The 22,333-nt window shown below is 38.5% G+C and overlaps 2 protein-coding genes across 10 annotated transcripts; one reads left to right on the top strand and one right to left on the bottom strand.

Annotated features, from left to right (window-relative positions):
• Positions 7-9,710, bottom strand: MDH1B (malate dehydrogenase 1B). 8 transcript variants are annotated; one of them, XM_021400760.1, is made up of 11 exons: positions 9,590-9,710; positions 9,053-9,165; positions 7,914-8,048; positions 7,608-7,750; positions 6,807-6,928; positions 6,426-6,683; positions 5,212-5,353; positions 4,148-4,311; positions 3,369-3,508; positions 2,571-2,655; positions 7-667 (listed from the first exon to the last, which is right to left on the bottom strand). In XM_021400760.1, exons 1-10 carry the CDS (start codon positions 9,609-9,611, stop codon positions 2,608-2,610), a joined length of 1,287 nt encoding a protein of 428 aa, XP_021256435.1. In that variant the 5' UTR covers positions 9,612-9,710; the 3' UTR covers positions 7-667; positions 2,571-2,607. The 8 variants fall into 8 exon arrangements, 7 of the variants coding, with proteins under 7 accessions (XP_021256435.1, XP_021256438.1, XP_021256433.1 ...); XM_021400763.1 differs by lacking the exon at positions 6,426-6,683 and having other exon boundaries at positions 9,590-9,701; XM_021400758.1 differs by having other exon boundaries at positions 6,426-6,928; positions 9,590-9,673.
• Positions 9,628-22,210, top strand: FASTKD2 (FAST kinase domains 2). 2 transcript variants are annotated; one of them, XM_021400756.1, is made up of 13 exons: positions 9,628-9,765; positions 10,269-11,030; positions 11,429-11,532; positions 12,924-13,032; positions 14,038-14,161; positions 15,688-15,827; positions 16,124-16,296; positions 16,707-16,867; positions 17,334-17,555; positions 18,415-18,499; positions 19,494-19,608; positions 20,110-20,146; positions 20,517-22,210. In XM_021400756.1, exons 2-13 carry the CDS (start codon positions 10,329-10,331, stop codon positions 20,600-20,602), a joined length of 2,058 nt encoding a protein of 685 aa, XP_021256431.1. In that variant the 5' UTR covers positions 9,628-9,765; positions 10,269-10,328; the 3' UTR covers positions 20,603-22,210. The 2 variants fall into 2 exon arrangements, with proteins under 2 accessions (XP_021256431.1, XP_021256432.1); XM_021400757.1 differs by lacking the exon at positions 20,517-22,210 and having other exon boundaries at positions 20,110-20,244.

The raw sequence follows: 22,333 nt of genomic DNA, 5'->3' as shown, positions 1-22,333 counted from the left end.
CGTGAGTTCGATTCAAAGAACAGGAAACTTTTTATTTTGTTTTTAACATTCACAACTGATAAAAAATTAGTAAGTATAATCATAGCTCATTTATCACAGTCCCCATCTTTTAAGACACTGAAGACATGAAAATGAAAGCGGTTCCTAAACAACCCTGTTTAGACACGGACCTAATTAACTGTATGTCTGACCGTATGAGCAGTCCCTATCAAACTAATGAAATAAATAATGGAGACAAAAATGATCTTGTCACTACCATAAGAAGCGGGAATCTGGAGTTACAAAACCACTACTCTGTGACAACTTTGCTGAAAGTCATCCTAATTTGGACATTTCAGACATTAAAGAATTTTTTTTTAAAACAGTTTTAAACATCTCAAGAAGTTGTTGGACAGAAATTCAATTCTAGACTCATTAAAGTGAGTGAATGTTTTGCTTTGGTCTCCAGATTAAGAATTATATTTATACTGTTCTTGAGATATTTTTCCAACGACTGATTTCCAGGATTTGGATGAAGACAGCACAATAAAAGCTATGACAATGTTTGGCATTTCTTTGTAGTTTACTCTTTTGAGCAACAGAAGCATTGTTTTAGCATGCGAATTTTCACCATTTTCTCCTGAAGATAACTCTCGCTCAACTGAGCCAGTAGGAAAAGTTTCCATCTCTGTAAAAACAAAAAGCAAAAGCAGTACATATTTTTGCTAATCTCCAAAAATACTTAAACCTGCAGGGAGATAAGCAGGGCGCTTAGATAATTTTTGAATAATGTGGCCCTTGATGCTAATGTCAGAAGAGTAAGTCAAAACTAAACTGTTAGCTGCTAGCGGTGAAGTGGCTCACTGCTTAGTGTCTAAAACAGCTACAAGAACAGGGCAGCTCTAGAAAAGAAGTGCCACACAAGTAGACAGCAGAGAGAGGAGGACATTCCTATCTAACTGGGAATCATCTGTCTGGGTTAATCAAAATTACAACTAGAGGAAAAATTAAATTCTGCATTTATCAGGAAAATCATCTTGTGTCTGTAGTCCTTTTCTGAGAAATGAGCATGGATAACAAAAAGGCTGATGTGCTCACTAAAGGCTCTGTGCATCAGCCTCCAAATAGTTGTCCCATTCTTCAGCCAGTCTCTTAATGCATTCAATCACTGGGTAGGTAAAAAACACATGGTAATGCAGAGACAAAAGTATTGGAAAGAATTCTAAAAGAAAACAGAAAAAAAAAAAAAAAAAACAACCCTCTAACTGGGGAAAAGGGCCATGGGATTTGGATGTAGAAAGAAATGGCTAGAACAGCGGAAAAGCCTGGGAAAATGTATGGATTTGGGAACCTGATTATAAAGACAGTAAAAGCTATGCTGAAATGAAAAATAGTCCAAACTAAGCAAGATAGAAGGAATACACAAGGATAACACACGGGAAGAGGGATAAGCATAGACACATCTTATTTGCATAAAAGGACAAAAGGCACAAGTGGGATATCAAAGGTAGAACAGATAGGAAAAAGAAGTAAAAGTAAAAAAGCAAGAAAATGTAAGCTGTTCTTATTTTGATTAACAGTTCTTCTTTCCTTAACACATTCTTAAGAGGACTGACAATTTAAAAGCAAAATAAGCAGGAAAAGCAGCTCAAAAGACATAGGAGAAAGAGGGTTTTTTTTATTCTACATGGGAAAAGCAGACTGTGGATTCAAGGGAGTTTTGCCATAGCTGTATCATGCAGTCTGCAGACTTCCCACATGCTCCTAATATAAGCAATGGATACTGGAGTTGTTCAGTACGTTTTTAGTTGAAACTTGTCATATCACTGTGTATTGTAAAATTAATTAATGATAAAATTGGCATGCTGTTAATAAGCGAAGCAAAATGGGTCAATAACTTAGAAAGTAGTGATCTTGAAAAGACCTTTCATCTATTGTAATTGAAAGAAGTGACAAATGTGAGTTCTCCTTACTGAGACTGTCGTCTTTGCAGCAAGAAGGGATCTCTCTTTTTTTTTTTAAAGTCTGCTCTTTGGGTGTCTCAATCTTTTCTCGTTCTGACTAGTTTATAGACTAAAGATATTAAATAAACTATAATAAATAGAAAAATGTGGAGTTTGAGTTCCAATTTACAGTTTTTTTTTCTCTGTTAGAAATTCATCTCTATTCGTGGAGGGTAAAGAATAGTAAAGAATAGCTTCAAAAACCTTTAGTAGGGTATATGCTGAAAGTGCTTTTCTTATAATAGTTACATGGTTTAAAAAGACGTTCTATTCAATAATAATCTAAAATAAAATATATGCACTTTACATTGGAAAGAATCTAGTACTTTTATGCTAAATGTATTATTCATGCTTAGTTTTTATATTCATTATCTGTGACTGACATTAAAGAAATTTATAAAAATAAAGCATCTTCCATGCAGACTTGCCCTTCCTGTGGCATGCTCAGGATATATCAGACTTGTTATTTATGTTCCTCCCCGAATAATTTTATATCCATTTTAAAGGAAAGGGACAGAAAACAAGAATCCGTGACTTAAATTCTCACTTAAAACTTGGTATTATCTCTTATGGGGAAAAAAAACCCACCTTGACACAAATCTTTTATAGTAGTGGTTTTATCAGCTCAACAAGGATGCATTTCATGTATTTCCTTTAGTGCAATGCGCTTTTCCTGAGTGAAAAAAAAATGAGTTTTAATGCCACCTACTCTTGTTATTCACTCAAGTTTTTTACACAAAATTAAAATATGTCCAAATGAAGATAATGGGCATATATAACTATTGTGACTGGAGATGACAAATATTTTACTGATGCTAGGATGTGGAATTCGGGACTAGTCCTTTTAGTATTTTAATATTTAACTGAATTAATTTTTTTTCTGTCTCACTAAATGACAAATAGTTAATGCTTAAATTATTGCTTGCTGACTTTGTATTTACTGAAAAATCCCTTTTTATAATAAAATCTGGCCTTCATTCATAGAGAGTCACAGCCACAAGCTTCCCAAAAATACATGTTTCTTGGCACAGAACTACTCTGAATACAACATAAACCAAGTTAAGTTAAGCACCACAGAACGTAAAAGCTTTAAAGCTAATATTTCAGTATGCACAAAGCCTGCAGAACGCTGCAGTGCAAATTTCACATTTCCATACGTAAACTTATTTTATTGTCTCCTTTTTGGGGAACAGAACAATATTCTGTTCATTTCAATATATCAATACTACCTTTCCTTTTTTAATACTCAGTTTTACATACATAAGCACATGTGCACAGTTTGCATATGCCTAACATCTGCACAAAGGGTCTTCGTACTCCAAGTTATACTGCAGTGTACCCATAGGTGGCAGAATGGGCATACTATCAGACGCACAAAATCACCACCTGTATCAGATCGCGGGATAAACGTCCCAGAACTTCCCGTGTTGTTTCATTAATTTCTAATTCTGTCACAACTTCCCAGCTACCATTCTGGAATCTCACCGGCATAGAGAAGACAATCCCTTCAGGAATGCAAAACTGACCTGCAGAAGAAGGAAAAATTACCCAAACATATTATTTATGATTATAACTCGAGTTTTCACCCGTGTCAAGAGTAAGCTCTACAAATTTGCAGAAGTCTGCAACTGTGCAAGATCTCAATACAGAGACTGACTGCACAATTCAAAGACTAAGGGGCTTCTCTTTGACTGTAATTCTGAATATTAGTTTGATAGACACATAACAATTTTACATTTTAAAAAGTGAAAAATTTAAATTCTTTCTTTCATACAAGGTTTAAATGGTTGTTGTGTAATACTCCATTTATTAGTCCATATATCTACACAAAAAGAACATGCTTTTATACCTTCAGCTCTAACAATTATAAAGATTCCCCGCGCAAACCACATATATGAAAAAAAGCATTTAAAAGACTAAGTGACAATCTGCAACAAGATGGTATTAACTTAAGAGACACTTTTAAGAAATGAATATCAAATCATGAGCTCAAGATAGCATAATTGTGTAGATTTGCAGGCTCTTATAGTCTCAATCTCCAATGACACCATGATTTATTTTTTTTAATTAAATTTTTAAAAATGATTTTAAAAAATCACATTATAGAAATTGGGGAAGGCTACAGGGAAGCTATTAAAGAATACGTGAAGCAAAAGCAGACTTACCTTCACTAAATATTCCCATAGAAACAATCTCTCCAGGAGGAGAACCATGAAACCAGTATCTCAGTGCAGTGGCTACTGCATGAGCAGATAACATTCCTGCACAGTGGCAGACGTGGGAACCTAATGAACTCTGTGCAGATATAAATTCTGGATTGATCCATTTGCTGACAATAAAAAGGAGGGGAAGCCCTGAGATGACTGCAGGAAGAGTAGTTTTCTAGACGACAACAGAACCAGAATCAAGTGAAGATAATAGTTACAATTTAATCAGACTTTGCTGAAGGCAATGCACGTGAAGGAAGAAAATAATGTCTAGTAAAAAGTGGTTACAGAGTCGACAACAAGCATTACTTGTCTATGAAAGGTCATTTACTCAAGTTATGATCTCTATTATTAATCACTGTTTATATTTGTTACTGTCTTACATAAGAATCCAGCCATGCACCATAATCCCTGCTAGGCACAGTACTAGTAAAGAACAAAAAAAATATCTGCTACCCAGTAAACACCAGAGCGGGAGCTCTGCACATCCAGGCCTGAGTACCTGTAACATCAGCTGCCCTCGCACTCCAAACATCCTTTCTCTGCTATTTCTCTCTCCTCCAGAAGCTATCTAGATGCCATGCGTCCTTCTAACACACATTAACAAATCTCCTTGAGGGAAATTGACAACATCAGTTCCCTCAGGCCATAGATTCAATGTAATTTAGGTACAAGATGCAGATGTATGTTTAGCATTGTTTCCAAGTTTTTTTCATGCATACTAGACATCTAATCCACTATCTGGCTTTTCATTACTTCTTAAAGCCTACTTACTATGTAGGAATATATAGTTCTATACAAAGCTGGCGGAGGAATCAGACCTATGTATAGTAGCAGGATCTACTCAACATCTTTTGCAAACTTAGTACTTCACCTTAAGTTTTCCCTTATGTACAGAGCTAGTCAAAGACAAATCTTGAAAACAATCATCTTGCTTGATGTTCATTAAACAGTTCAGATAAACAGAGATGTAGAGAAGTTATTTAGATTTATTTTAAAAAACAAATCTCTACTGTACATACCTATCATAAATCAAATTCAACAAAGGACGTGAAAAGTTAGCTGGGCCCCAAATAGCACTGTCACATCTGTAAAGCTTTGCATGTGACAAATCAATGTAGGTACAGCCAGTAATGTTGCCCCAAACAATCACATCTTTAACCCCTGAAACGGAGGAAAATACGTAAGTTAACAAAGAGAAAGACAAATATTTTCACAGTATAGGTTGAGCTGGATGAATTTTGGAAGTCCTTTTGAAAATGAACTATTTTTCATTTCAGTGTCCTGCCTTAAATAGCTAAAATGTTTTCATCTGAAAAATGCATCAAAGTTCTCCATAATAGTATATGAAACCTTGTAATAATCTGTAAAGGAACCTTAATTAATATCATCTCATTACACGTAATAGACAAAACCTAGTAAATATTTATCTGTTAGAAAACAAATCAACTCATATTACAAACATACAACAACCTTCCACTTGAAGCTCTGTATATGCAAATATAGACCGCTTAAAAGAAATCTATTTAAAAATATTTCAGAAATGTTATAGCTTTAGTACAAAATCAATTTCTTAAATAAACTGTTGATAGACAATTCTGCCTGCTAACTTATTTTGCTATATTATCAGGCTCCCAAATATTTACACTTGTCACTGATGACCAGTTCCTACCACTGCAGCACTTAAGAGAATCTTGATGCTATGCAGTCCAGAACTCTGCAAATATAACCAAGTTATGACAACTAATCTGAGAAAGATAACTAATTAACCCAGAAATAACGCTATAACACAAATCTTCTTCGCTCTTATTATCCACACAGAAGCATGTTATCATGCTTATTCACAGCTAGTTTGTGTCTCTCCAAAATAATGCACTGCAGAATGTAAATGCAATTGCAAATGCAAGTTCTAGATCCTGATCTGCCACACAGCTCAGTCCAGCTTAGTATATTTCCAGCATAGCACAGACATAAGAATAGATGGGCAACATACAAGCGTTAGCAAGAAAACTGACTTTCATGGGATCAGGAAGAGATCCAGATAACAGTAAGGAAAGAGAATGGTAGCACCTGCTCGTCACACCCTGGCATTCTGTACAGCTATGTAATTCAGTGGGTGTACTCCTGTGCTTGCATTTTTGCACATGCGCCAACTGCATTGTTCTATGAAATACGTGCTCTCAAAGATGTCTATCCACTGAATTCCCCAAATGTTCCCAGAATATACAAATTTCACCTGCTGCGTTCATATTCAGCTTCCTGGCTAGCATGGCTTTAGCTGCACTCTCCCAGGATGTTGCAACAGCAATGACGTTTTCAGGCTTAATGGACGGGCCATATGTGATAATCATCATTGCCTTAAGGTTTACAAAGGTTTTTCCTGTTGAAATTATTCTGACTCCACTCTTGGCATTCTTCTCAATCAGGGGAGCATACACTTGACAGATCTCACTCAACATTCTAATGCAGTTCTCAGTAGTTTGGGTGTCTCTTTCTAAAAGGATATCATCAAGAACAATGATAACATCAGCTTGAAGGAAAGCCTTATCTATCTCAGTGTGCCCTGAAATACCACGGAGGAGCGGGAATGCCATGTCTTCAACTTCCATTACAATACCAGAAAGGCGTTCCTTAAATGGGGCAGCATCAAGCAAATGGATGCTGATTTCTGTGGTCATCCCAAACACGTCACCACTTGCCAACAGAGGGATAAGCTGATAGCAGGTTGCAGCTGATGCACTGATAAAAGAAGGATACAGACAAATTATAGTTAACCACTGTACACTGCTTGTACAGAAGTATTACATCAATAAACACAAAGATCGTGCCTTTGCTTTTGATTATGTTTAAAAAGATAACTAGCTTGGATCCTTTATTGCTCTCTCATTTTAACACATTAAAAAGTTGGAACATCCTTTCATTTGAAGGTTTTTAATCCTTCACATTTCAAGTGATGATGTCATTTAAAAATAAGTGTCACTAAAGAACCACGACTTTGAGGGGTTTTTTTAGGTATTTTAGGTATTTTTGTTGAGACTAGGGAAAATACATACATTTCTATAGCTAGAACTGCAAAAGACTATTTATTTAAATATTTCCAAAAATATTTAACGTAAAATAGTCGCATTACAAAATTCCTAGCTTATTTTATAAATATTTGCTTTTCCCCAAGGTGACGTGAGGAGCTCACTGACACCTGTTCACATCCATCACTTAAACTGGAACAAAATGCAACGAAAATAGAAATATTTTTCAATTCATACACTGAATACTTATAGTGAGGAATGCAGGACCTAACTCAAATCAGCAAATTACATGGATTCATGTCTAATCTCAGCTGGTTACATCTCATGTGATAAGAAAAATTGCATTCTTCTGAAACAGAGTGAAAATCCTTAGATACTCTTTTTGCTCTAACCTGGTGATCCAGATCTGCAAAGGGTTGATAAGACTTCTAATCTCTTCCTGCTCTTTTTCAGATTCCATATGTGCCTGTAGGTTCTCCTCGGCAATGTCTAACACTTCCTCAGTCAACATTATTGAGGTAATGCCATAATAGTGCTAAGAACAAAAACAGACGTCTTCTAATCAAATGACAGCTCAAACACAGCAAGGTAAGACTGGAAAGGATAGCTTTATTTTACATTTGAAGGAGGAGTAAAAACCAACAATGTTATAAGAAGATGTAAATGATGGGTTTACCATATTAAGAGTAGCTCATTACCTGAGCATATTCCAGAAATTCACTAAGTCCTCCCAGAAGCAGACCCTTGCCTCCACGGTCCAACAGTTCTCTCCAAATGATTGGAGACCATTTGTGCTCCCATCCATTCATTTCACAAACATCACGAAGCCACTGCTAATGTAAACATCACCCCAGAAGGTTTTAATATTTGTTCACGTATGTTAACATTTATGTGTTACAGCTATAAACATTATTTGCTCTAAGTACACAATTACAAAGTGCTTAAAATTTACCCACATACCAGCGTGCAAAAAATAGCAGATTGACACAAAGCAAGTTTTGCTGACTTACTACAATATTTCAGCAACAGAGCAAAAGGTCTTAGTAATTTCCACTTTGCTTTACTGCTGTTATTTACAGCGCTATTATCTTAGTGATCTTGAACATAGAAATATTGCAAATCAGCAAGGAATCTCAGGATTCCTTAGGCAAGTAAGTAGGTAAAAAGTAAGTAAACTCTGCGGGAGGGAAGTAGGCTGCAGAGGTTAACTGCTATTCACTTTACTATTTGAGTTACTTGGCTGAGGTGTCAAGCAAAGTAAAATGGGTAAAAACATCACAGTACTGTCTGTCTTGTTAAGTAATACTGCATTTTTTTTCAGTTTTTTTTATAGGGACCACACTGTGGATACAGCAATATCTAAAACTGTCTTCAAGCAGAATGAACAATTGGGCATATAGCAAAGTATTCAGAAAGGCCTGTCCATACTGTAAACAAACATGTGAGATTTAATTTTATACTTCCACTGTAATTCAAAGCCCTCGAATGCCAGAAATCCTCTTGACAATGACAGTGGAAGCATATACAGAGCGTGCAAAAAATTACTGTGAGCAGCAGGCTGAGCAGCCACAAACACTCAATAAGAAATGATAAATGTCAGCTTCCTACCAACTAAACAGTTTCACGTAGCTCTTGTTTTATGTCCATACCCTGCGGTAAGACTCACAAGAACGCCAGACTCACAACATTCAAACTTTCCCTCAGGCTGGCACTCATAGCCAAAGGCTCTGCAGTGCCTGTGCTCGCACACCCAGATGCTAATACAGGACAGTAAGACATACTAGAGGTGAGCGCGTTCCTTCCCTGTGGCGCCTACGGCCGGATCTGTGGCCCTTACCTCCCACCTGCCGGGGTGCTGAACCACCTTATGCACCCTGACGTCCGGCAGGTTAGCCTGGAGGTAGTCGGCCAGGAGCTCGGCTTTGGCGTACTGCGGGCAGTCTGCCCTACCTGTGGAAGCAGCAACAGCACGGCTAAAGGAACACTTTGCGACACTGGCTGATAAAAGAAAATGCTTTCTGAATTGTTCCAGATTCACACAGAGCCTGTGTAACCAGTATCCCACCAATTCCCAGAAAGCATCAGGGCAAGTAAATTAACCAGCAAAGAAAGGGTAATTTCAGAGGCCAAACAATCCTCAATTCAGCGACACTATTTCAGCCAACGCCTAGATACTTCACCGGGCACGTGAAGCGGAGCACAACAGAGAGGCAGAAGCTTCCCGATGGAGTAAGGCTGACAGAGCTCGGAAGCGGCTGCGCCGAGGTGACGGACAGACTGCGCGCTCAAGAGAGACCGAAGGCGCGAAAGGCGGCAGAGCCTGCTGAGAAGAGCGGCCGCCGCAGCCCCACACAGCACCCATCGGCCCCCTCACCCGCCAGCACCAGCTTGGCCATGCGCGCGCCACCCCAACGGTCGGTTAGCCGTTGCGCAGCAACGCGCCGCGCTCCGGGACCGTTTGTCCCTCGGCCCGCGCCGTCCCTCTCGCGAGGCTCGCCGAGAGCGTGCGCGCGGAGGGCGGCTTCGCTTTATGGCGCCGTGGCGAGCAAGGTAACCGCTCGTGGGCGGCGGAGCGCGGTCCTCTGCAGTCACGCGCGCGTGTCGCGAGCTCTGCGGAGTCGCCGCGCGGCCTCTGTCCGCGGGGCGCCGGCAGGAGACCGCTCGGCCAGCGTGGGCCTGCGCGGCGGCGGGGCTTTGCGTGGCGGCGTGCCGGCTGCGCGGGGCCGCTCCGGGCAGGCTCTGCTGAGCAGGGCAGCGCGCGGCGAGCGGCCCCCAGAGCCTTGCCAGGAAGCGGGCCGGCATGCGGGGCGGGCGGTGGGAGGAGGTTCTGTCTCCCGGCAAGGTGGCTTTGGTCGCAGCATCGATAGGAGGAAGAGGTGGCACCCAGCGTGCGACTAATGTGCGGGAGACCCAATAAAATCCCTCTGCAGATCAGTTCCCAGCTGCAGTTTTTCCGTGTTTTTCCATGGCAGCGTTACTTAAGAGCCTGAAAGTCTGTTGTGTATCATTTCCACTTGACTTCACATGTAAGTGATTTTATGTTCTTTTTCCAGGCCTGTTTCCAGTGGTAGAATTTCATCAGATCCCTCATCTTGAGTTAGCATTCACCATCGATGTGTGAGACGTTGACAAAAATGAATAATAAAATCAGTTACCTGTTGAACGTGGTCAGGTATTTGCATAGGTGCAATCCCGTGCCCAGACCGTCAGCTCCTACAAGCAAGCGTGTTGTACAGAGTGGCAGGTATGGGAATCGCCTGGAGAATGTGAACTGCAGGAAATTGCTCCTAAATGCTTTCCCCTCTCTACATGGATCACCTCTTCGATTTCTGTCTAAAAAGGCGGATTTTTTTGGTGCAGGTGATGAAGTACGGCAAGAAAAGAGCAGAGAGGCTGTGGTGAGTGAGCAGGCTCCACAAAGCTCCTTGGAACTGGAGAAGTTGGAGGGTGATGCTCAGAGCTTCAGAGTGAAGGCATTGCTGGATCAAAATGAACCATTCTTCAACAGACTCCAGAAGTGTACCTGTCCTAGCGATGTACTGGACTTGGCCTCAGAGTCTGCTGTTTCCATTAAGCAATTCACAAACTGTATAACTACCATGTGGAAGCTCCTCAGAAATATGTCAGAAGACCAGCGGTGCTACGAGAAGCGGCTCGTCTTTGAGCACCCGGCCTTTGTCAGGCTTTGTCAGCAGCTGCTGCGGGACTCCAGAAGGATGACACGGGGCGACCTGGTGTTCAGTCTGCACGCTGTGGTGAACCTTGGTGTTCCTCAGAACACTCTCTTAGTCCAGACTTTGTTGAGAGTGTGCCAAGTAAGTATCAAAATCCCTCGTGGAAGTTTGGGCTGAAATGCTGGGGTTAGTTTTCTTTGGAAGCTGCGCAACATAGAAAGATTTGGGCTACATCTCTGGTTTAGTCTGATGTTCAGGGGAAATGGGGCCACCTTAGTTAATCTGTATGCAAGTCTAGTTTCCTTCATTTTTTAAACTACTGGCTGATTTCACACATGTAACTGAGAAGTCTGAAAAATCGTTACTTTTTCAAATGAAGTAAATGTGGCAGATGGGAGACAGTGGAGCTCAATGGAGAATTAAGCTTATGAACTAACTTCTAGGGGGAAGACAGGATGACAGACACAAACTAAGAGTTTTTCTGTTCGGAATTTTTTACTGGTCTAAAGTAACTTAACTTTGTGAAAACTCTTTAACAGGAAAAGCTCAATCAACTGGATAACCGCTGTATGTCAGTTTTGGCAACTACGTTAGCAGGGATGGATGAAGACAAGAATGTGAGCGCTCTTCAAGCTGGATTACAGTGAGAAAAATATCTTACACATGTTATTAGTGTTTAAATATTGTTTGAATATATGTGTCTTAAAAATCATGGATGGAATGTCTGTGCATAAAAGACGTATTGTGATTTTAGGATCTAGATGTTACACGAGATGATGGCTATACAAGACTGATTTTTGGCATTGTCTTTTCAGTTCTAAGCAGGAAGGCTTCTGATAGCATAGGATGTTAGACCACTCTGCAGCAATGCATATTCTGACTGTATCTCCATTGTTACGGGTTTTTTTTATTTTGGTCAGGTCCCCTCACATGCCTCTGTTTTACCTGTGTGTAAAATGGAGGTAATGAAGTTAGCTTAAATTGTAAAGTATTTTGATTTAATGTGATGAAAAATACTGTTCAACAGCCAGGGACTATTTCCTTTTAATTTAGTAAGGAAAAATTAAGATGAAAATAAGTTTTGATTTTATCTGAGAATCCAGCAAAGCTTTGTGGCGAGTGCTTTATCAGAATAACTTCTTTGATTGTAATGATTTTCTCTAGGCCAATGAGATTTGTATGGGTATCCAATCTGCTGACTCGCTTGGGATTCTTTTTACTGAGGCTATCACGAAACTTGCAGTAGTTTAGTACTTTTGGTCTTGAGTTGGGACTTGCTCTGAAATGGTGGATGTGTCAGTGACATGCAAGAAGCAGGTTTTCCTGTAAGCTCAGGTACGCAGTTCTTGTAGGCTGATAAAAAGCAGGAGATCCACCTACAGGCCATTCTTCTGTCCATTTGAGGGAGCACCATCTGCAGCAATTAATTTCATAGCAATACTCTGCCTTAGACAATGATACTTAATACTTCAGTAGTTGCGTAGGTATATTTAAGAGTGTTTCAGAGACTATAATTACAGTACTTCCCTCTGAGCCAGAAAAGGCAATGCTGGGAAAACAGAACTCCTTCATCATACATTTATGTGTTATGATACCCTTTTCTGTCTCTGCAGCTCATAGCACAGCTTGTTCATTTTTTTGCACCAGGTTGTTATCAAGGTTAGTTCCCAAGTTTCCTGGATGTTATAAAACGTGTACTGTTTTCTGCAGAAGTGTTAATCCCTTGAGGCTTAACTGCACGCACATATGTAGTCACCTGTAGTACCAGGGAAGGTGTTTCTGATATTCAGAGTTTGTCAGGGACAACTCTTAGGTATCAGGAAGCATTAACAAAACGTACTTTTGTACCAATATAGTTATTTCCAACAGCTGCATCATGTAAAATTGTGCCAGCTTTGAAATAAGTGGTGTGAGAGGAGCAAGGAATTACTGCTTTAGCTTGGGAATATGCTAATGAGGGAGAATGGGGGTACCTACCTGTTTCTGCTGAAATAAGGAAACTGTCTCAAGGCCTTGCATTTCTTTCTTCATCAGGTTACTAGTAGAGCAGAGAATCCCAAGCGTCAGAGATATCTTTATACTGCAAAACTTGATGAAATGTATGGGAAAGGATGCTCCAGTCTTTCTGAAAAAGAAATTAGAGGTAAACTTGTCTGGAGGTTCATTTTTACTTCCACAAAGCTTTTGCCTTGTTTTATAAATTGTGTATGGTTCTTTCCAGGTGCACAAAGAAAATACACAAAGTTTTTTGTGTATGAATCATGGTCCAGCTATATCTGTAAAAGAAACTTAAATTTGGAGCTGGGAGTGTTACCTCACGAAAGAGGGCAGAAAGCAAGGGAAATTGCACAAAAGGAGTTGAGGCAGTAAAGTAGCTGTTCCCTTGCCTCTTGTTTGGGTTGGCCACGTAGTGTTTCACAGAGGAAACGCAAGTTCACAGGCTGTTCCCTGATTCCCTTGACCAACCTGTAGCTGGAAGACTGACGTAATACTGTGTAATTTCTGTTGTAGGCACATTTTGTATTTACCTGTTGGTATACACTTAGTAAGAATATTGTTTTTTAATATCCAGTAAAGCTAGACTCATTTTTACTGTCACTTCTGTTAGTCTAATTGCTGCTGCTATAAATGAAGTCCATTCTGTGGCATCAGAGCTGCTCTTCTGTGCCTCAGGGCACATTTGTAGCTGGATGTTTGTATGAAAAATACGCTGCTCAGTATGGGGTTGGATCATGTCGGAGGCTTACAGTTCTCACACACATTCAAACTAGTAATTGCAGTAATTGAAATGTCAACTGTGTTAATTATATTTCTGCTACCTCTTTTTTTTAAGAGTTAGCATAACATATATATTTGCAGCATTTGGAAATAAGCTTTACTGAGACTTCTTTTTAAAAGTCCATATAAAGGCAAATTGCTGTGAACTTGCTTAGTGACACAGATCTGAAACACTTGATCTGCTCTAATTGTGTGTTGAGAAACTGAAAGAAGTTACTTGATGCTTTTGCTTTCTGTTGCTCCTTTTTCTTTCTTGTAAGTCTGAACACATTAAGAAATTTGGGAAAGTTTTGGTGAAAAGTCTTTCCCAGTAAAACAGTGGTAGTGTATGTGGAGAATGAAGGATTTAATAAATTCTGATTCACTTTAGATGGCAGTTTTGAGAGAGATAGACCACCTGACTTACCGGAATGCTCAGCGTGTGTTTTTGAGTCTTGTTGCAATGAATTATTGTTCCATTCCAATCCTGAATGCCTGCAGTGAAAAGATCCAGGGTAAGAAAAAAAAAGTGTTTATTAAATTTCCCTTCCTTGTGCCAAGTAATTCCTGATTATTGTTTCGCATCCCTTTCTCGATTTCCTTTACCACTCAGGAAACATTTTTGTTTTACAGAATAAGATAGTAATGCGGGGTGATTTCATGAGTGCTAAGACAGAAGAATACTGATGGATAATGATAACAAATAGTTCTTGTAGTCTCTACCCTTTTTAACATTTCCCTGAAAGATATATTTTTCTTTGATTTTCTTCTGTATGCATTATTTAGGAAAAAGAACTGAAGGCTGGCAATAAAAGGTAGATTTCAGATGAGCTTTTAAAAAAATCTGAAGGGGAAATAGATATTAAAAGATTGGTGGTCTGGTGCGATTTGTTGATAAAATAAATGGAATATATTTTTTCCCTGCTTAACTGGACTTCATTCTTGAATGCTGATAATGAAAGCTAATGCTCTCACCTCTCTCCACACCTTTACAGTGCATTTTCTAAGTGTACAGAGTCAGTATGTATTGATTCACACTTAAAATACATATGAATGTGTGTCTCAAAAACCATTAAGATAGCAAAACAACATTAACATTTAGGAAACAAAAATGTTTGGGTTGCTTATACGGTCTTCATTTGTTCTGGTTGTTCATGTGGATTAGGATGCAGTCTAATATACTGCCTTCTACCATAGGACTCTACCACACTTAGACACAGGCTACATGGCATTCACAGACTCAGCAACTAGTCAGTAGATTTTTCTGCATATTCTCAGGACTTGCTTGCTGCATATTGTGCAAATTATGCTCTGGGCACAGTGATTTATTTCTTGGTAGAAACTACCCCTTTCAGAGCTGGAAATAGAATAGGAAAAGGAGACAGGGGCATCCTTTGGGGTCCATGGGTAAGGGAGCTCTCCAGCAAGTTCTACAGATTCTGCACTGTTGCTGGGGCTTTCAAGAAAGTACTGCCCTCTCCCACATCTAGGGACCTGACCATAATTGTAATAACTATGTATTTCATAAATTAATTTTTGCAGCGGTGAAGAAATGACCCAGTGGTGATATTCATTTTCTAATTACACAGCAGACAGTGATTCGGGTCAAAGTGTCCTGTAATACAAGATTCCTTTGGCCTGTTGTATTAAAGAATACCTAGCATTACAAATCACTTCATCTGATGCGCAGCTTTTATTGTCTTCTATAGCACTTGTCAGTACTCAGCACTTCAAGAAGTGAGCTGTTTCATGCTAAGCCTAGAAGACTACCGAGCGCAACTCAGGATGTGAATTCAGTTATTTTCCTGCTGTCATCTTGAGTCCTCTGGCAGAGGAAGCAATGAAGTCTACAATTGATGATTGTACTATTGTAGCTGTGCTCTTTTCTCCTGCAGTCACTATCTTTTATGACATGCATGTCACTCATTGCAGCAAGCAGTGTAGGAGTTCAGAGAGAGCATTGTTTCCTGGTACTTCATCTTTTTCAAGTCAGGCTTTCATTGATTTGTATCATTTGTTCTTTTTCGCTTTTATGTTACAGAGAATATTCATGATGCTCCGTTTTGGCAGTTAATTCTTATTCTGGAAGCTTGTCACAATCTCCAGTACCGTAATATAAAACTGTTTTCAGCAGTAGCAGACTACATTAATTCTGTTGTCTGCCTTTTGGACAAAAGACAGGTGAGTTTGAGACCAAATAATTTATACTAGTAGCAGTAAAATAAGCAATTTATGGTTCTTTCTGTCATACCCTTTTTCATGTACATCTTTGATCTCTGGATAAAGATTTTTATGAATGTCACTTTGAAGTTCATGCAGTTAATTTTCATAAATGCATTTCTCTTTGTTGACTTACAGAGTAAATTAAGAAATAAAAAGGATGCTAAGGTTTGAAAAGCTTGCTTTCATTAAAAAATATTTTTTATTGAAAACAAAAGATAACTTTCTTGACCTTATACAAATGTCTTTTGTTTTAGATTATCCTTTTTCTCTCTGCCTTTGAGACACTTGGCTTTCAGCCCAGCGAACTGATGGGTTTTCTTGCTGAGAAAGTTACAGAGGACTCTGAATTCCTGGACTTGAAAAGCCTTTTGATTGTTCTTCGAGTGTATTCACGACTCAACTATGTTCCCAGAGGCCAACATCATTTGTAGGTTTTCATTTGAGAATGCCTGATGCTACATAGCCATCATAGAGTAATACAAAGAAATATATGGAATGGCAAGTGGTATTTGATTTCAATTGTGAAAAAGTCCATAATCTGGATTTATTAATCTGTAAGGTAAATTTGCTGTGCTTTTAGTATTTTTTTATACTACATAGGAATTGCTTTCTGTAGCTGAAAATGGATACTTTCTTGGAAATAGACTGATGAAACTACTAAGTCTGTTGATAGGTAGCTGTAGCCTCAAAGATTCTAATGCTAGTGGTGGATTAAACAACATAGGATTATACAAGATAATAATGATTTCTAGGTTATGTTTTTGAAATTGTTTGAAAACTACATTTTATCTAGTCTTATTTGTTTATTTAGATACTTTTATTCTGCTTCTTGAAAAGGTTTTATGAGACTCTTCATAGCTGCTTGAATAAGTACCTTCCCCAGATTTCTAACGCAGAACTGCTGAAGGCGGTGTATTCACTTTGCATCTTAGGATATCTTCCTCGTCGTGCACTCGATCAACTGCTGGAAAAGGACAACTTTGAAGAACTTGTGTCAGGTCAGGCCTTGCTTTGTCATATTCTTTGAAAGCATAGTGCACCTCCATACATAATTTGTTGTAATTGTGCTAAAGTTTATAGTAGGCAGAAGACAATCACCATTAGCATTGAACATGACATTTGCAAGAAAAAGCTGACATAGTAACTGTGATCTAAGTGACACCATATTCTCTAGTTACGTACTAGGGCATCAAGTTTATTGTCTTGGGCTCCGTGGTGGCTACAGTTTAATATTTTGCACACAAATGAATGTGAGATTGGTGACAATGGTAGAAGTGTGTTGAGAGGTAAGGGTTCTATCTTCAACAGATGTTCAGGCATTTTTAAAAACGTGGGAGGTCTTAAGTTTTGTAAACCAACCTCAGTACCTGGAATCTGAACGGGTTCTGAACAGACTGTAAAAGATAACAATGAAACATTTTGTGAGGTGATAGACTGGATGTAAAATTTTTCTATTATTTTCAGGTGATCTTTACAAGGAAAAAAGGGAAATGATGCTTCACTGTGTGAGAACATGTATGGAACTTGATAGCCCTTCCTTCACGAAGCCTGCATTTGTGCCAACTGAGAATTTCTCCTCATTAGTATCTGTTAATCTCAGAAAGGCTCGGGAGGCACTGCTAGAACTTCTGGGAGACGAGAACATGTTTCGGCAAAATATTCAGCTGCCATATGAGTATCATATTGGTATGAAGCCAAATTACTGTCGTATGTCATTACTTTTTAATGTAGATTTATAATCCCTAAAATAATAAGGTGGTAACAAATTTGCAGAGGTTATAGGTGAGTAAAAGGTAAAGTTTTGAAGGCGGTCATTTAAAAAATGATCCTTGATTGGTCAATCTATTTTCTAGTATACTTCTGTCAATGTTTACTAAAACATTATGATTGCTTTTATTTACAAAACTGGTTTGGACTTTTTGTTGAGCGTCAGCAGGCAGATTTTAACTGCATGTAATTCTAATGTGTCCAGCTGTGTCAGGTGTTGACATCTTAGTATTAAAGCTAAATTAAAAGCAGAAAGTCACTTTCTTTTGTTCTCTGACTTGTTTCTCGTTTTAAGCTCTGGATAATGTGTGGGTTCTGCTTTCATTTATGAAATGGGATATGATCTTTGAAAGGTGATCATTTCATAACATTTGGTTTCTTTTACATTTTGATTTCTGTTTTGCTAGCAACCCAGATTACCAGTTTGTTGGGTTTTTTGTGATGTTTGTAGTAACTTTCTTAAGTATTTCTAACTAGGAATCAAACTACAGGACAATTTGACTCAAGTCAAAACTAGTTTCGTTAAACTAAGACTTCATTTTCATAAACTTATGTCCACAATTTCAAAAAAAAAAACACCTTTTTTTCCTGGAGGTGTGCAAGCTCTAGCTGTTCAGATTGGTTGCAGGGAGGGAAAAGCAGTCAGTAACTTAAATTGCTGGAGAACAGAAATTAGAAGCACAGCAGTGACAGTGTCTGTTAACTTCTTCAAATGAGCTACATAGATCGTTAAACACTGCAAGAGTTTACAATTAACATTTTGTTGTTTTGTTTTCAGATTTTGAAATCTGGATGGATTCAGACAGAAAGAAAGTGCTCCCAGTAACTGCAACAGACAATCATGCTGACATAAGTGTTCAAAGGTGCCTTTTTTTAACTGGATATTTTTTCTAGCAGGCTAGTTTTGCTTATATGTATTCTATCCAGTTACTATTTCTACTGATTTGCAGAAGCAAAGTGGATGGTTTCTTATTAATGCTCCCAGAAACATACAGAAATTGCCATGCATACTAGTTGGAAAAAAAAAAAAAACTCATCCATCTCACTACCTTATTCTGACAGAGGCTAATTACATTTCAGAGAAGAAGGCAGGAAATTTCACAGGAAGGATAGTCTCAACCTCTTGTAATAGATACAGATTTTGAAGTATGATTAAAATTGGGGGGAAAAAAACAACATTATCGTGTAAAATTCCAAGTATTTCTGTGTCCAATTAAAAATTCAGTTATTCTTAGTCTCCAGAATTTGCATCCCATTGATATATTTTAGCAATGAATTCAGCTGCTGAAATACAATTTGAATAAAAAGCATCATCTTGTGTGAGGAAAAATAAACTCTCACCTATTGAAGGGGGACGTACATCATTTTAGTAAGGCTTCACTAGAATTGGATAATACTTACATTGCTGTACGGTGATCCAGAATACAAATGTATTTTGTATTATTTTCTTTAGCTGGTGAATTGTGTAACAAAAACTGTCTCATTTCCAAGGCTTTCTTTTTCTTACCTTTCTAAGCAGGTTTTATGGCAAGAAGTAACTGATCCTGAACATCAGCAAATAATCAAAGTAGATGGACAAGCTGTCAAAATAATGTAGAATTTGAGTAAGCTATTTGCTTCTTATTATGGGGGAAGTGGAGATCTAAGGACTTAATTCTGCTGTGGGAGTTTAGGTAGATGCTAGTACTTCTGTGAAGCTCACAAAAGTAAAAAGAGTCTAAATTAAGTCTGGAGAAAGAAGAAGGATAACGAAATGTGTGTAGTCTCGATATTTTGCCTATCAGAAAGATACCTATATATTCTGCAGTGTTTAAAAGATAACACTGAATCATTGTCTCATACTCTTCTTTGTTGTAGATTGGCTTTTCTCTTTGTTCCTCTGTCTGCTTTTTGTTTGGGTACAACACATCCCCAGGGGAAACTTGCAATGAAGAAGCGGCATCTAAGTACACTGGGCTATCATGTGATTCTGGTAAGAGGAGTCCTTTTATTTTCTCTTGTTTAGGTCATGTTATCAGCACAGCGATGAGTATGTTTGGCAGAACAGGCTCTGTAGGGAATGATGAGCTTTCTCCAAAGCGATAACTGTGTAGCATATCTACTTACAAGGTGGCTGCGTCTTAAAGAACTGAGGAGCTCGGAGAGACAAGCTACCACTTAGAATTCGCAGTGAAATAAATATTACCATAGCTCAGGAATTTAAAAAAAAAAAAAAAAAAAAAAAAAAAGCCAAGCCACTGAATTGTTTGTATCTAAAAATCTATGCGACTTTGACTTATTTCTGTGTTTTTTTTTTTAATTGTTGTTTGTTTGTTGTTGTTGTTGTTTTTAACAGAATGAATTCTTCAAATTAACTTCTCAAAATACACCAAATCCCTGTGGCCTTGCCATCAGTGAGGGCTTGATTTATGGGACAGGGTAGTTTACTAAAGATGCTAAAAGTAATTTATCCCTTTTTATTCTCTTCTTCCAGGTCCTGAACAAGAAGTTTCAAGAATTGACGAATGAAGGTGCAATTGAGTTTTTGAAAGGAAAAATCTATTCCGAAAACACTTCCCCTTTTTCTGAAGTGAATGTGTGTGATAATAATTAAAGTAAACCAACAATTTTGGGTCTCTCTCTTTTTTCTGTTCAAGTAACAGATTGATTTTAATAGAAGATATAAGCAGTTTTTTGCCTAAATGCCTACCTCTAAGTATTAAAGGTTTAGAAAAGTTTGTAAAGTCAACAATGTCTGCTGTTGGTGGGGAGTTTCTTTGTTGAAGATGCAGTAGGTTTCTTTAGTAAAACAACTACTTGATTAATCTGAAAAGGATCCTGGCATCTATCCCTGTTGAAATGTCATAATTTTACAGGCACTTCTCCTTTTCTTTTCCCCAGGCAAACTCTCTTCTCGTGAGCTAGGTCAGAGTTTTGAAGTCACTATTTCAAGCACAGTTGGAAGCTGGCCTGCAAGCAAGCACTAGAGGGATTTTCTCCTGCATCTTGTCCCCATTATGTTCTGCATTAACCTTTACAAAGAGCTCTAGCAAATAATTCAGCCTAAGGGACGTATTCAAATAATCCAAAATTATGTGAAAAGTTCCTAAAGAAATCAACTTCACCCAGTTTTCAGAAGTGTGGGACAAAAATGGTCCCATTAGTTGTATGTTTATTCTTTTGAACTTTTTTGCTCCACTGCTCCTGTAAGGCTTCTAGCCTCAGAACATGTTTGTCACATCCTTATAAACTGACTCTTGCTCCCTGTTTCCAATAGTCTTCACAGCTTTTTAAAGAGGTGTTGCAATACTCCAGTGTGTTCTTTGTGTGTTGTGATGCACCTTCACTGGTTTGTTGTGTACTACAAGAGAATAGCGTGGTGGAATTATGTTGGCAGAGGCCTACATGTTCAAAACAACTTCAGACTTTTGAACTGACAGAGAAGATATAACTGGTACATCTTTTCTGCTCTTGGTAACACTTACAGGTAAAATACTTTTATTGTGCTAGAGTTCCTGAAGTATAGAGCGAGAACATTGGAAAGTCTGAACATACCTGCATTTGCAAACAACGGGCTGTTTTTTTTCTGCAGTACAATCAGATCTTCAGTCACAATTTTTTGTGCCATAACCACAGCCAAATATCATGTAGGGAAATGGCAATACTTCCTACAGTGACTGAATGTTACCCATAGGGGGTGCCCGTGCTTCACTTAATAGGCTACGAGAACCACGGTCTTTGTCTTTCGGAAGTAGTACTCACACGTGGATAAAATATTACAGCGATAAAATGAAGTGGAAAGAAACAATGCTTAAAAAAATTCACTGTGCAACTTTACGCAGAACATACATATAAGAGTATGATGCACATTTATGAAGGAAACTGTAACTAAAATATCAGTCTGGCATAAAAAGCTCAGACAGCTATTCAACATTTCAGTCCCTAAAATGCAGCAAGTGCTGAAAAACAGAACTTCTGCAATTGTAACGCTTAACAACTAGTCCAGAGTTAATCTGCTGGACTTGGTGTGAAGTTTATTGTGCTATTTTTGTATTTGCTGCTTGAAGAAAGTATTGTTTATACAAACTCATCTGTAAATTAGATGGAGGGCCATTCTGATGTTCTGAGCTGGCCAACTGATCCCAGTGCCTTGGCTGGCACTGGAGGAGGTGCAGGATACCTGTCTGTGCTGGAGTGTTGAGTGGTGCTCAGAGCTATGTTTGAAATAGCATTTGGTGCTGTTCAAAGGTGAAGCCTTGCAAACCAAGCTACTACAGTGTCAGCTGTGGCTCCCACCTGTACAGGGGGACTGCTCCCTCCGCTTCAGGCTTTAAAGTCAGGTTCTCATTAGCAGGTTCATCGCTCCATCTGCTCAGGGACAAAACGGGAGGCAGGAAAGTGTAGTCATCTCAGAAGCCAGCAGCCTGGACAAAAGCTGCCAAGCCAATGGCACAGCACTTTCCATTAAATTAGCTGATCATCTTTACTTTTGTATTTTTAAACACATTACAGATAGTTGGATACTTATACAAGCAGTACGGAAGTGTAGTGGTCTACTATAATGATCACCTTGCTTATTAAAATATCTTGCTTTATGCTACTGTAGTACTTTTTATTGCCACCTACGCTGATTCAAAGTTCCAAGTAATGCATAGCTGCTTCCTGAGACTTAAGAGCTGTGAGTTTCTTGAATCTTTACTTCTGCTTAAAAGCTGCTC

This window comes from Numida meleagris, chromosome 5 (genome assembly GCF_002078875.1).
Source record: "Numida meleagris isolate 19003 breed g44 Domestic line chromosome 5, NumMel1.0, whole genome shotgun sequence".
Lineage (NCBI taxonomy): Eukaryota > Metazoa > Chordata > Aves > Galliformes > Numididae > Numida > Numida meleagris.
Note: the sequence above shows the minus strand (reverse complement) of the source record. Positions and strands in the feature narration are given on the sequence as shown.

Coding starts and splice junctions, on each gene's coding strand:
- MDH1B (XM_021400758.1), bottom strand. CDS start 9,611: ATGGCCAAGCTGGTGCTGGCGG. Junction 9,166..9,589: donor GGCCAAGCTGGTGCTGGCGG/GTGAGGGGGCCG, acceptor CTGCTTCCACAG/GTAGGGCAGACTGCCCGCAG. Junction 8,049..9,052: donor AGCACCCCGGCAGGTGGGAG/GTAAGGGCCACA, acceptor TGTTTACATTAG/CAGTGGCTTCGTGATGTTTG.
- FASTKD2 (XM_021400756.1), top strand. CDS start 10,329: ATGTGTGAGACGTTGACAAAAATGAATAATAAAATCAGTTACCTGTTG. Junction 18,500..19,493: donor GCTGACATAAGTGTTCAAAG/GTGCCTTTTTTT, acceptor TCTTTGTTGTAG/ATTGGCTTTTCTCTTTGTTC. Junction 19,609..20,109: donor TGGGCTATCATGTGATTCTG/GTAAGAGGAGTC, acceptor CTCTTCTTCCAG/GTCCTGAACAAGAAGTTTCA.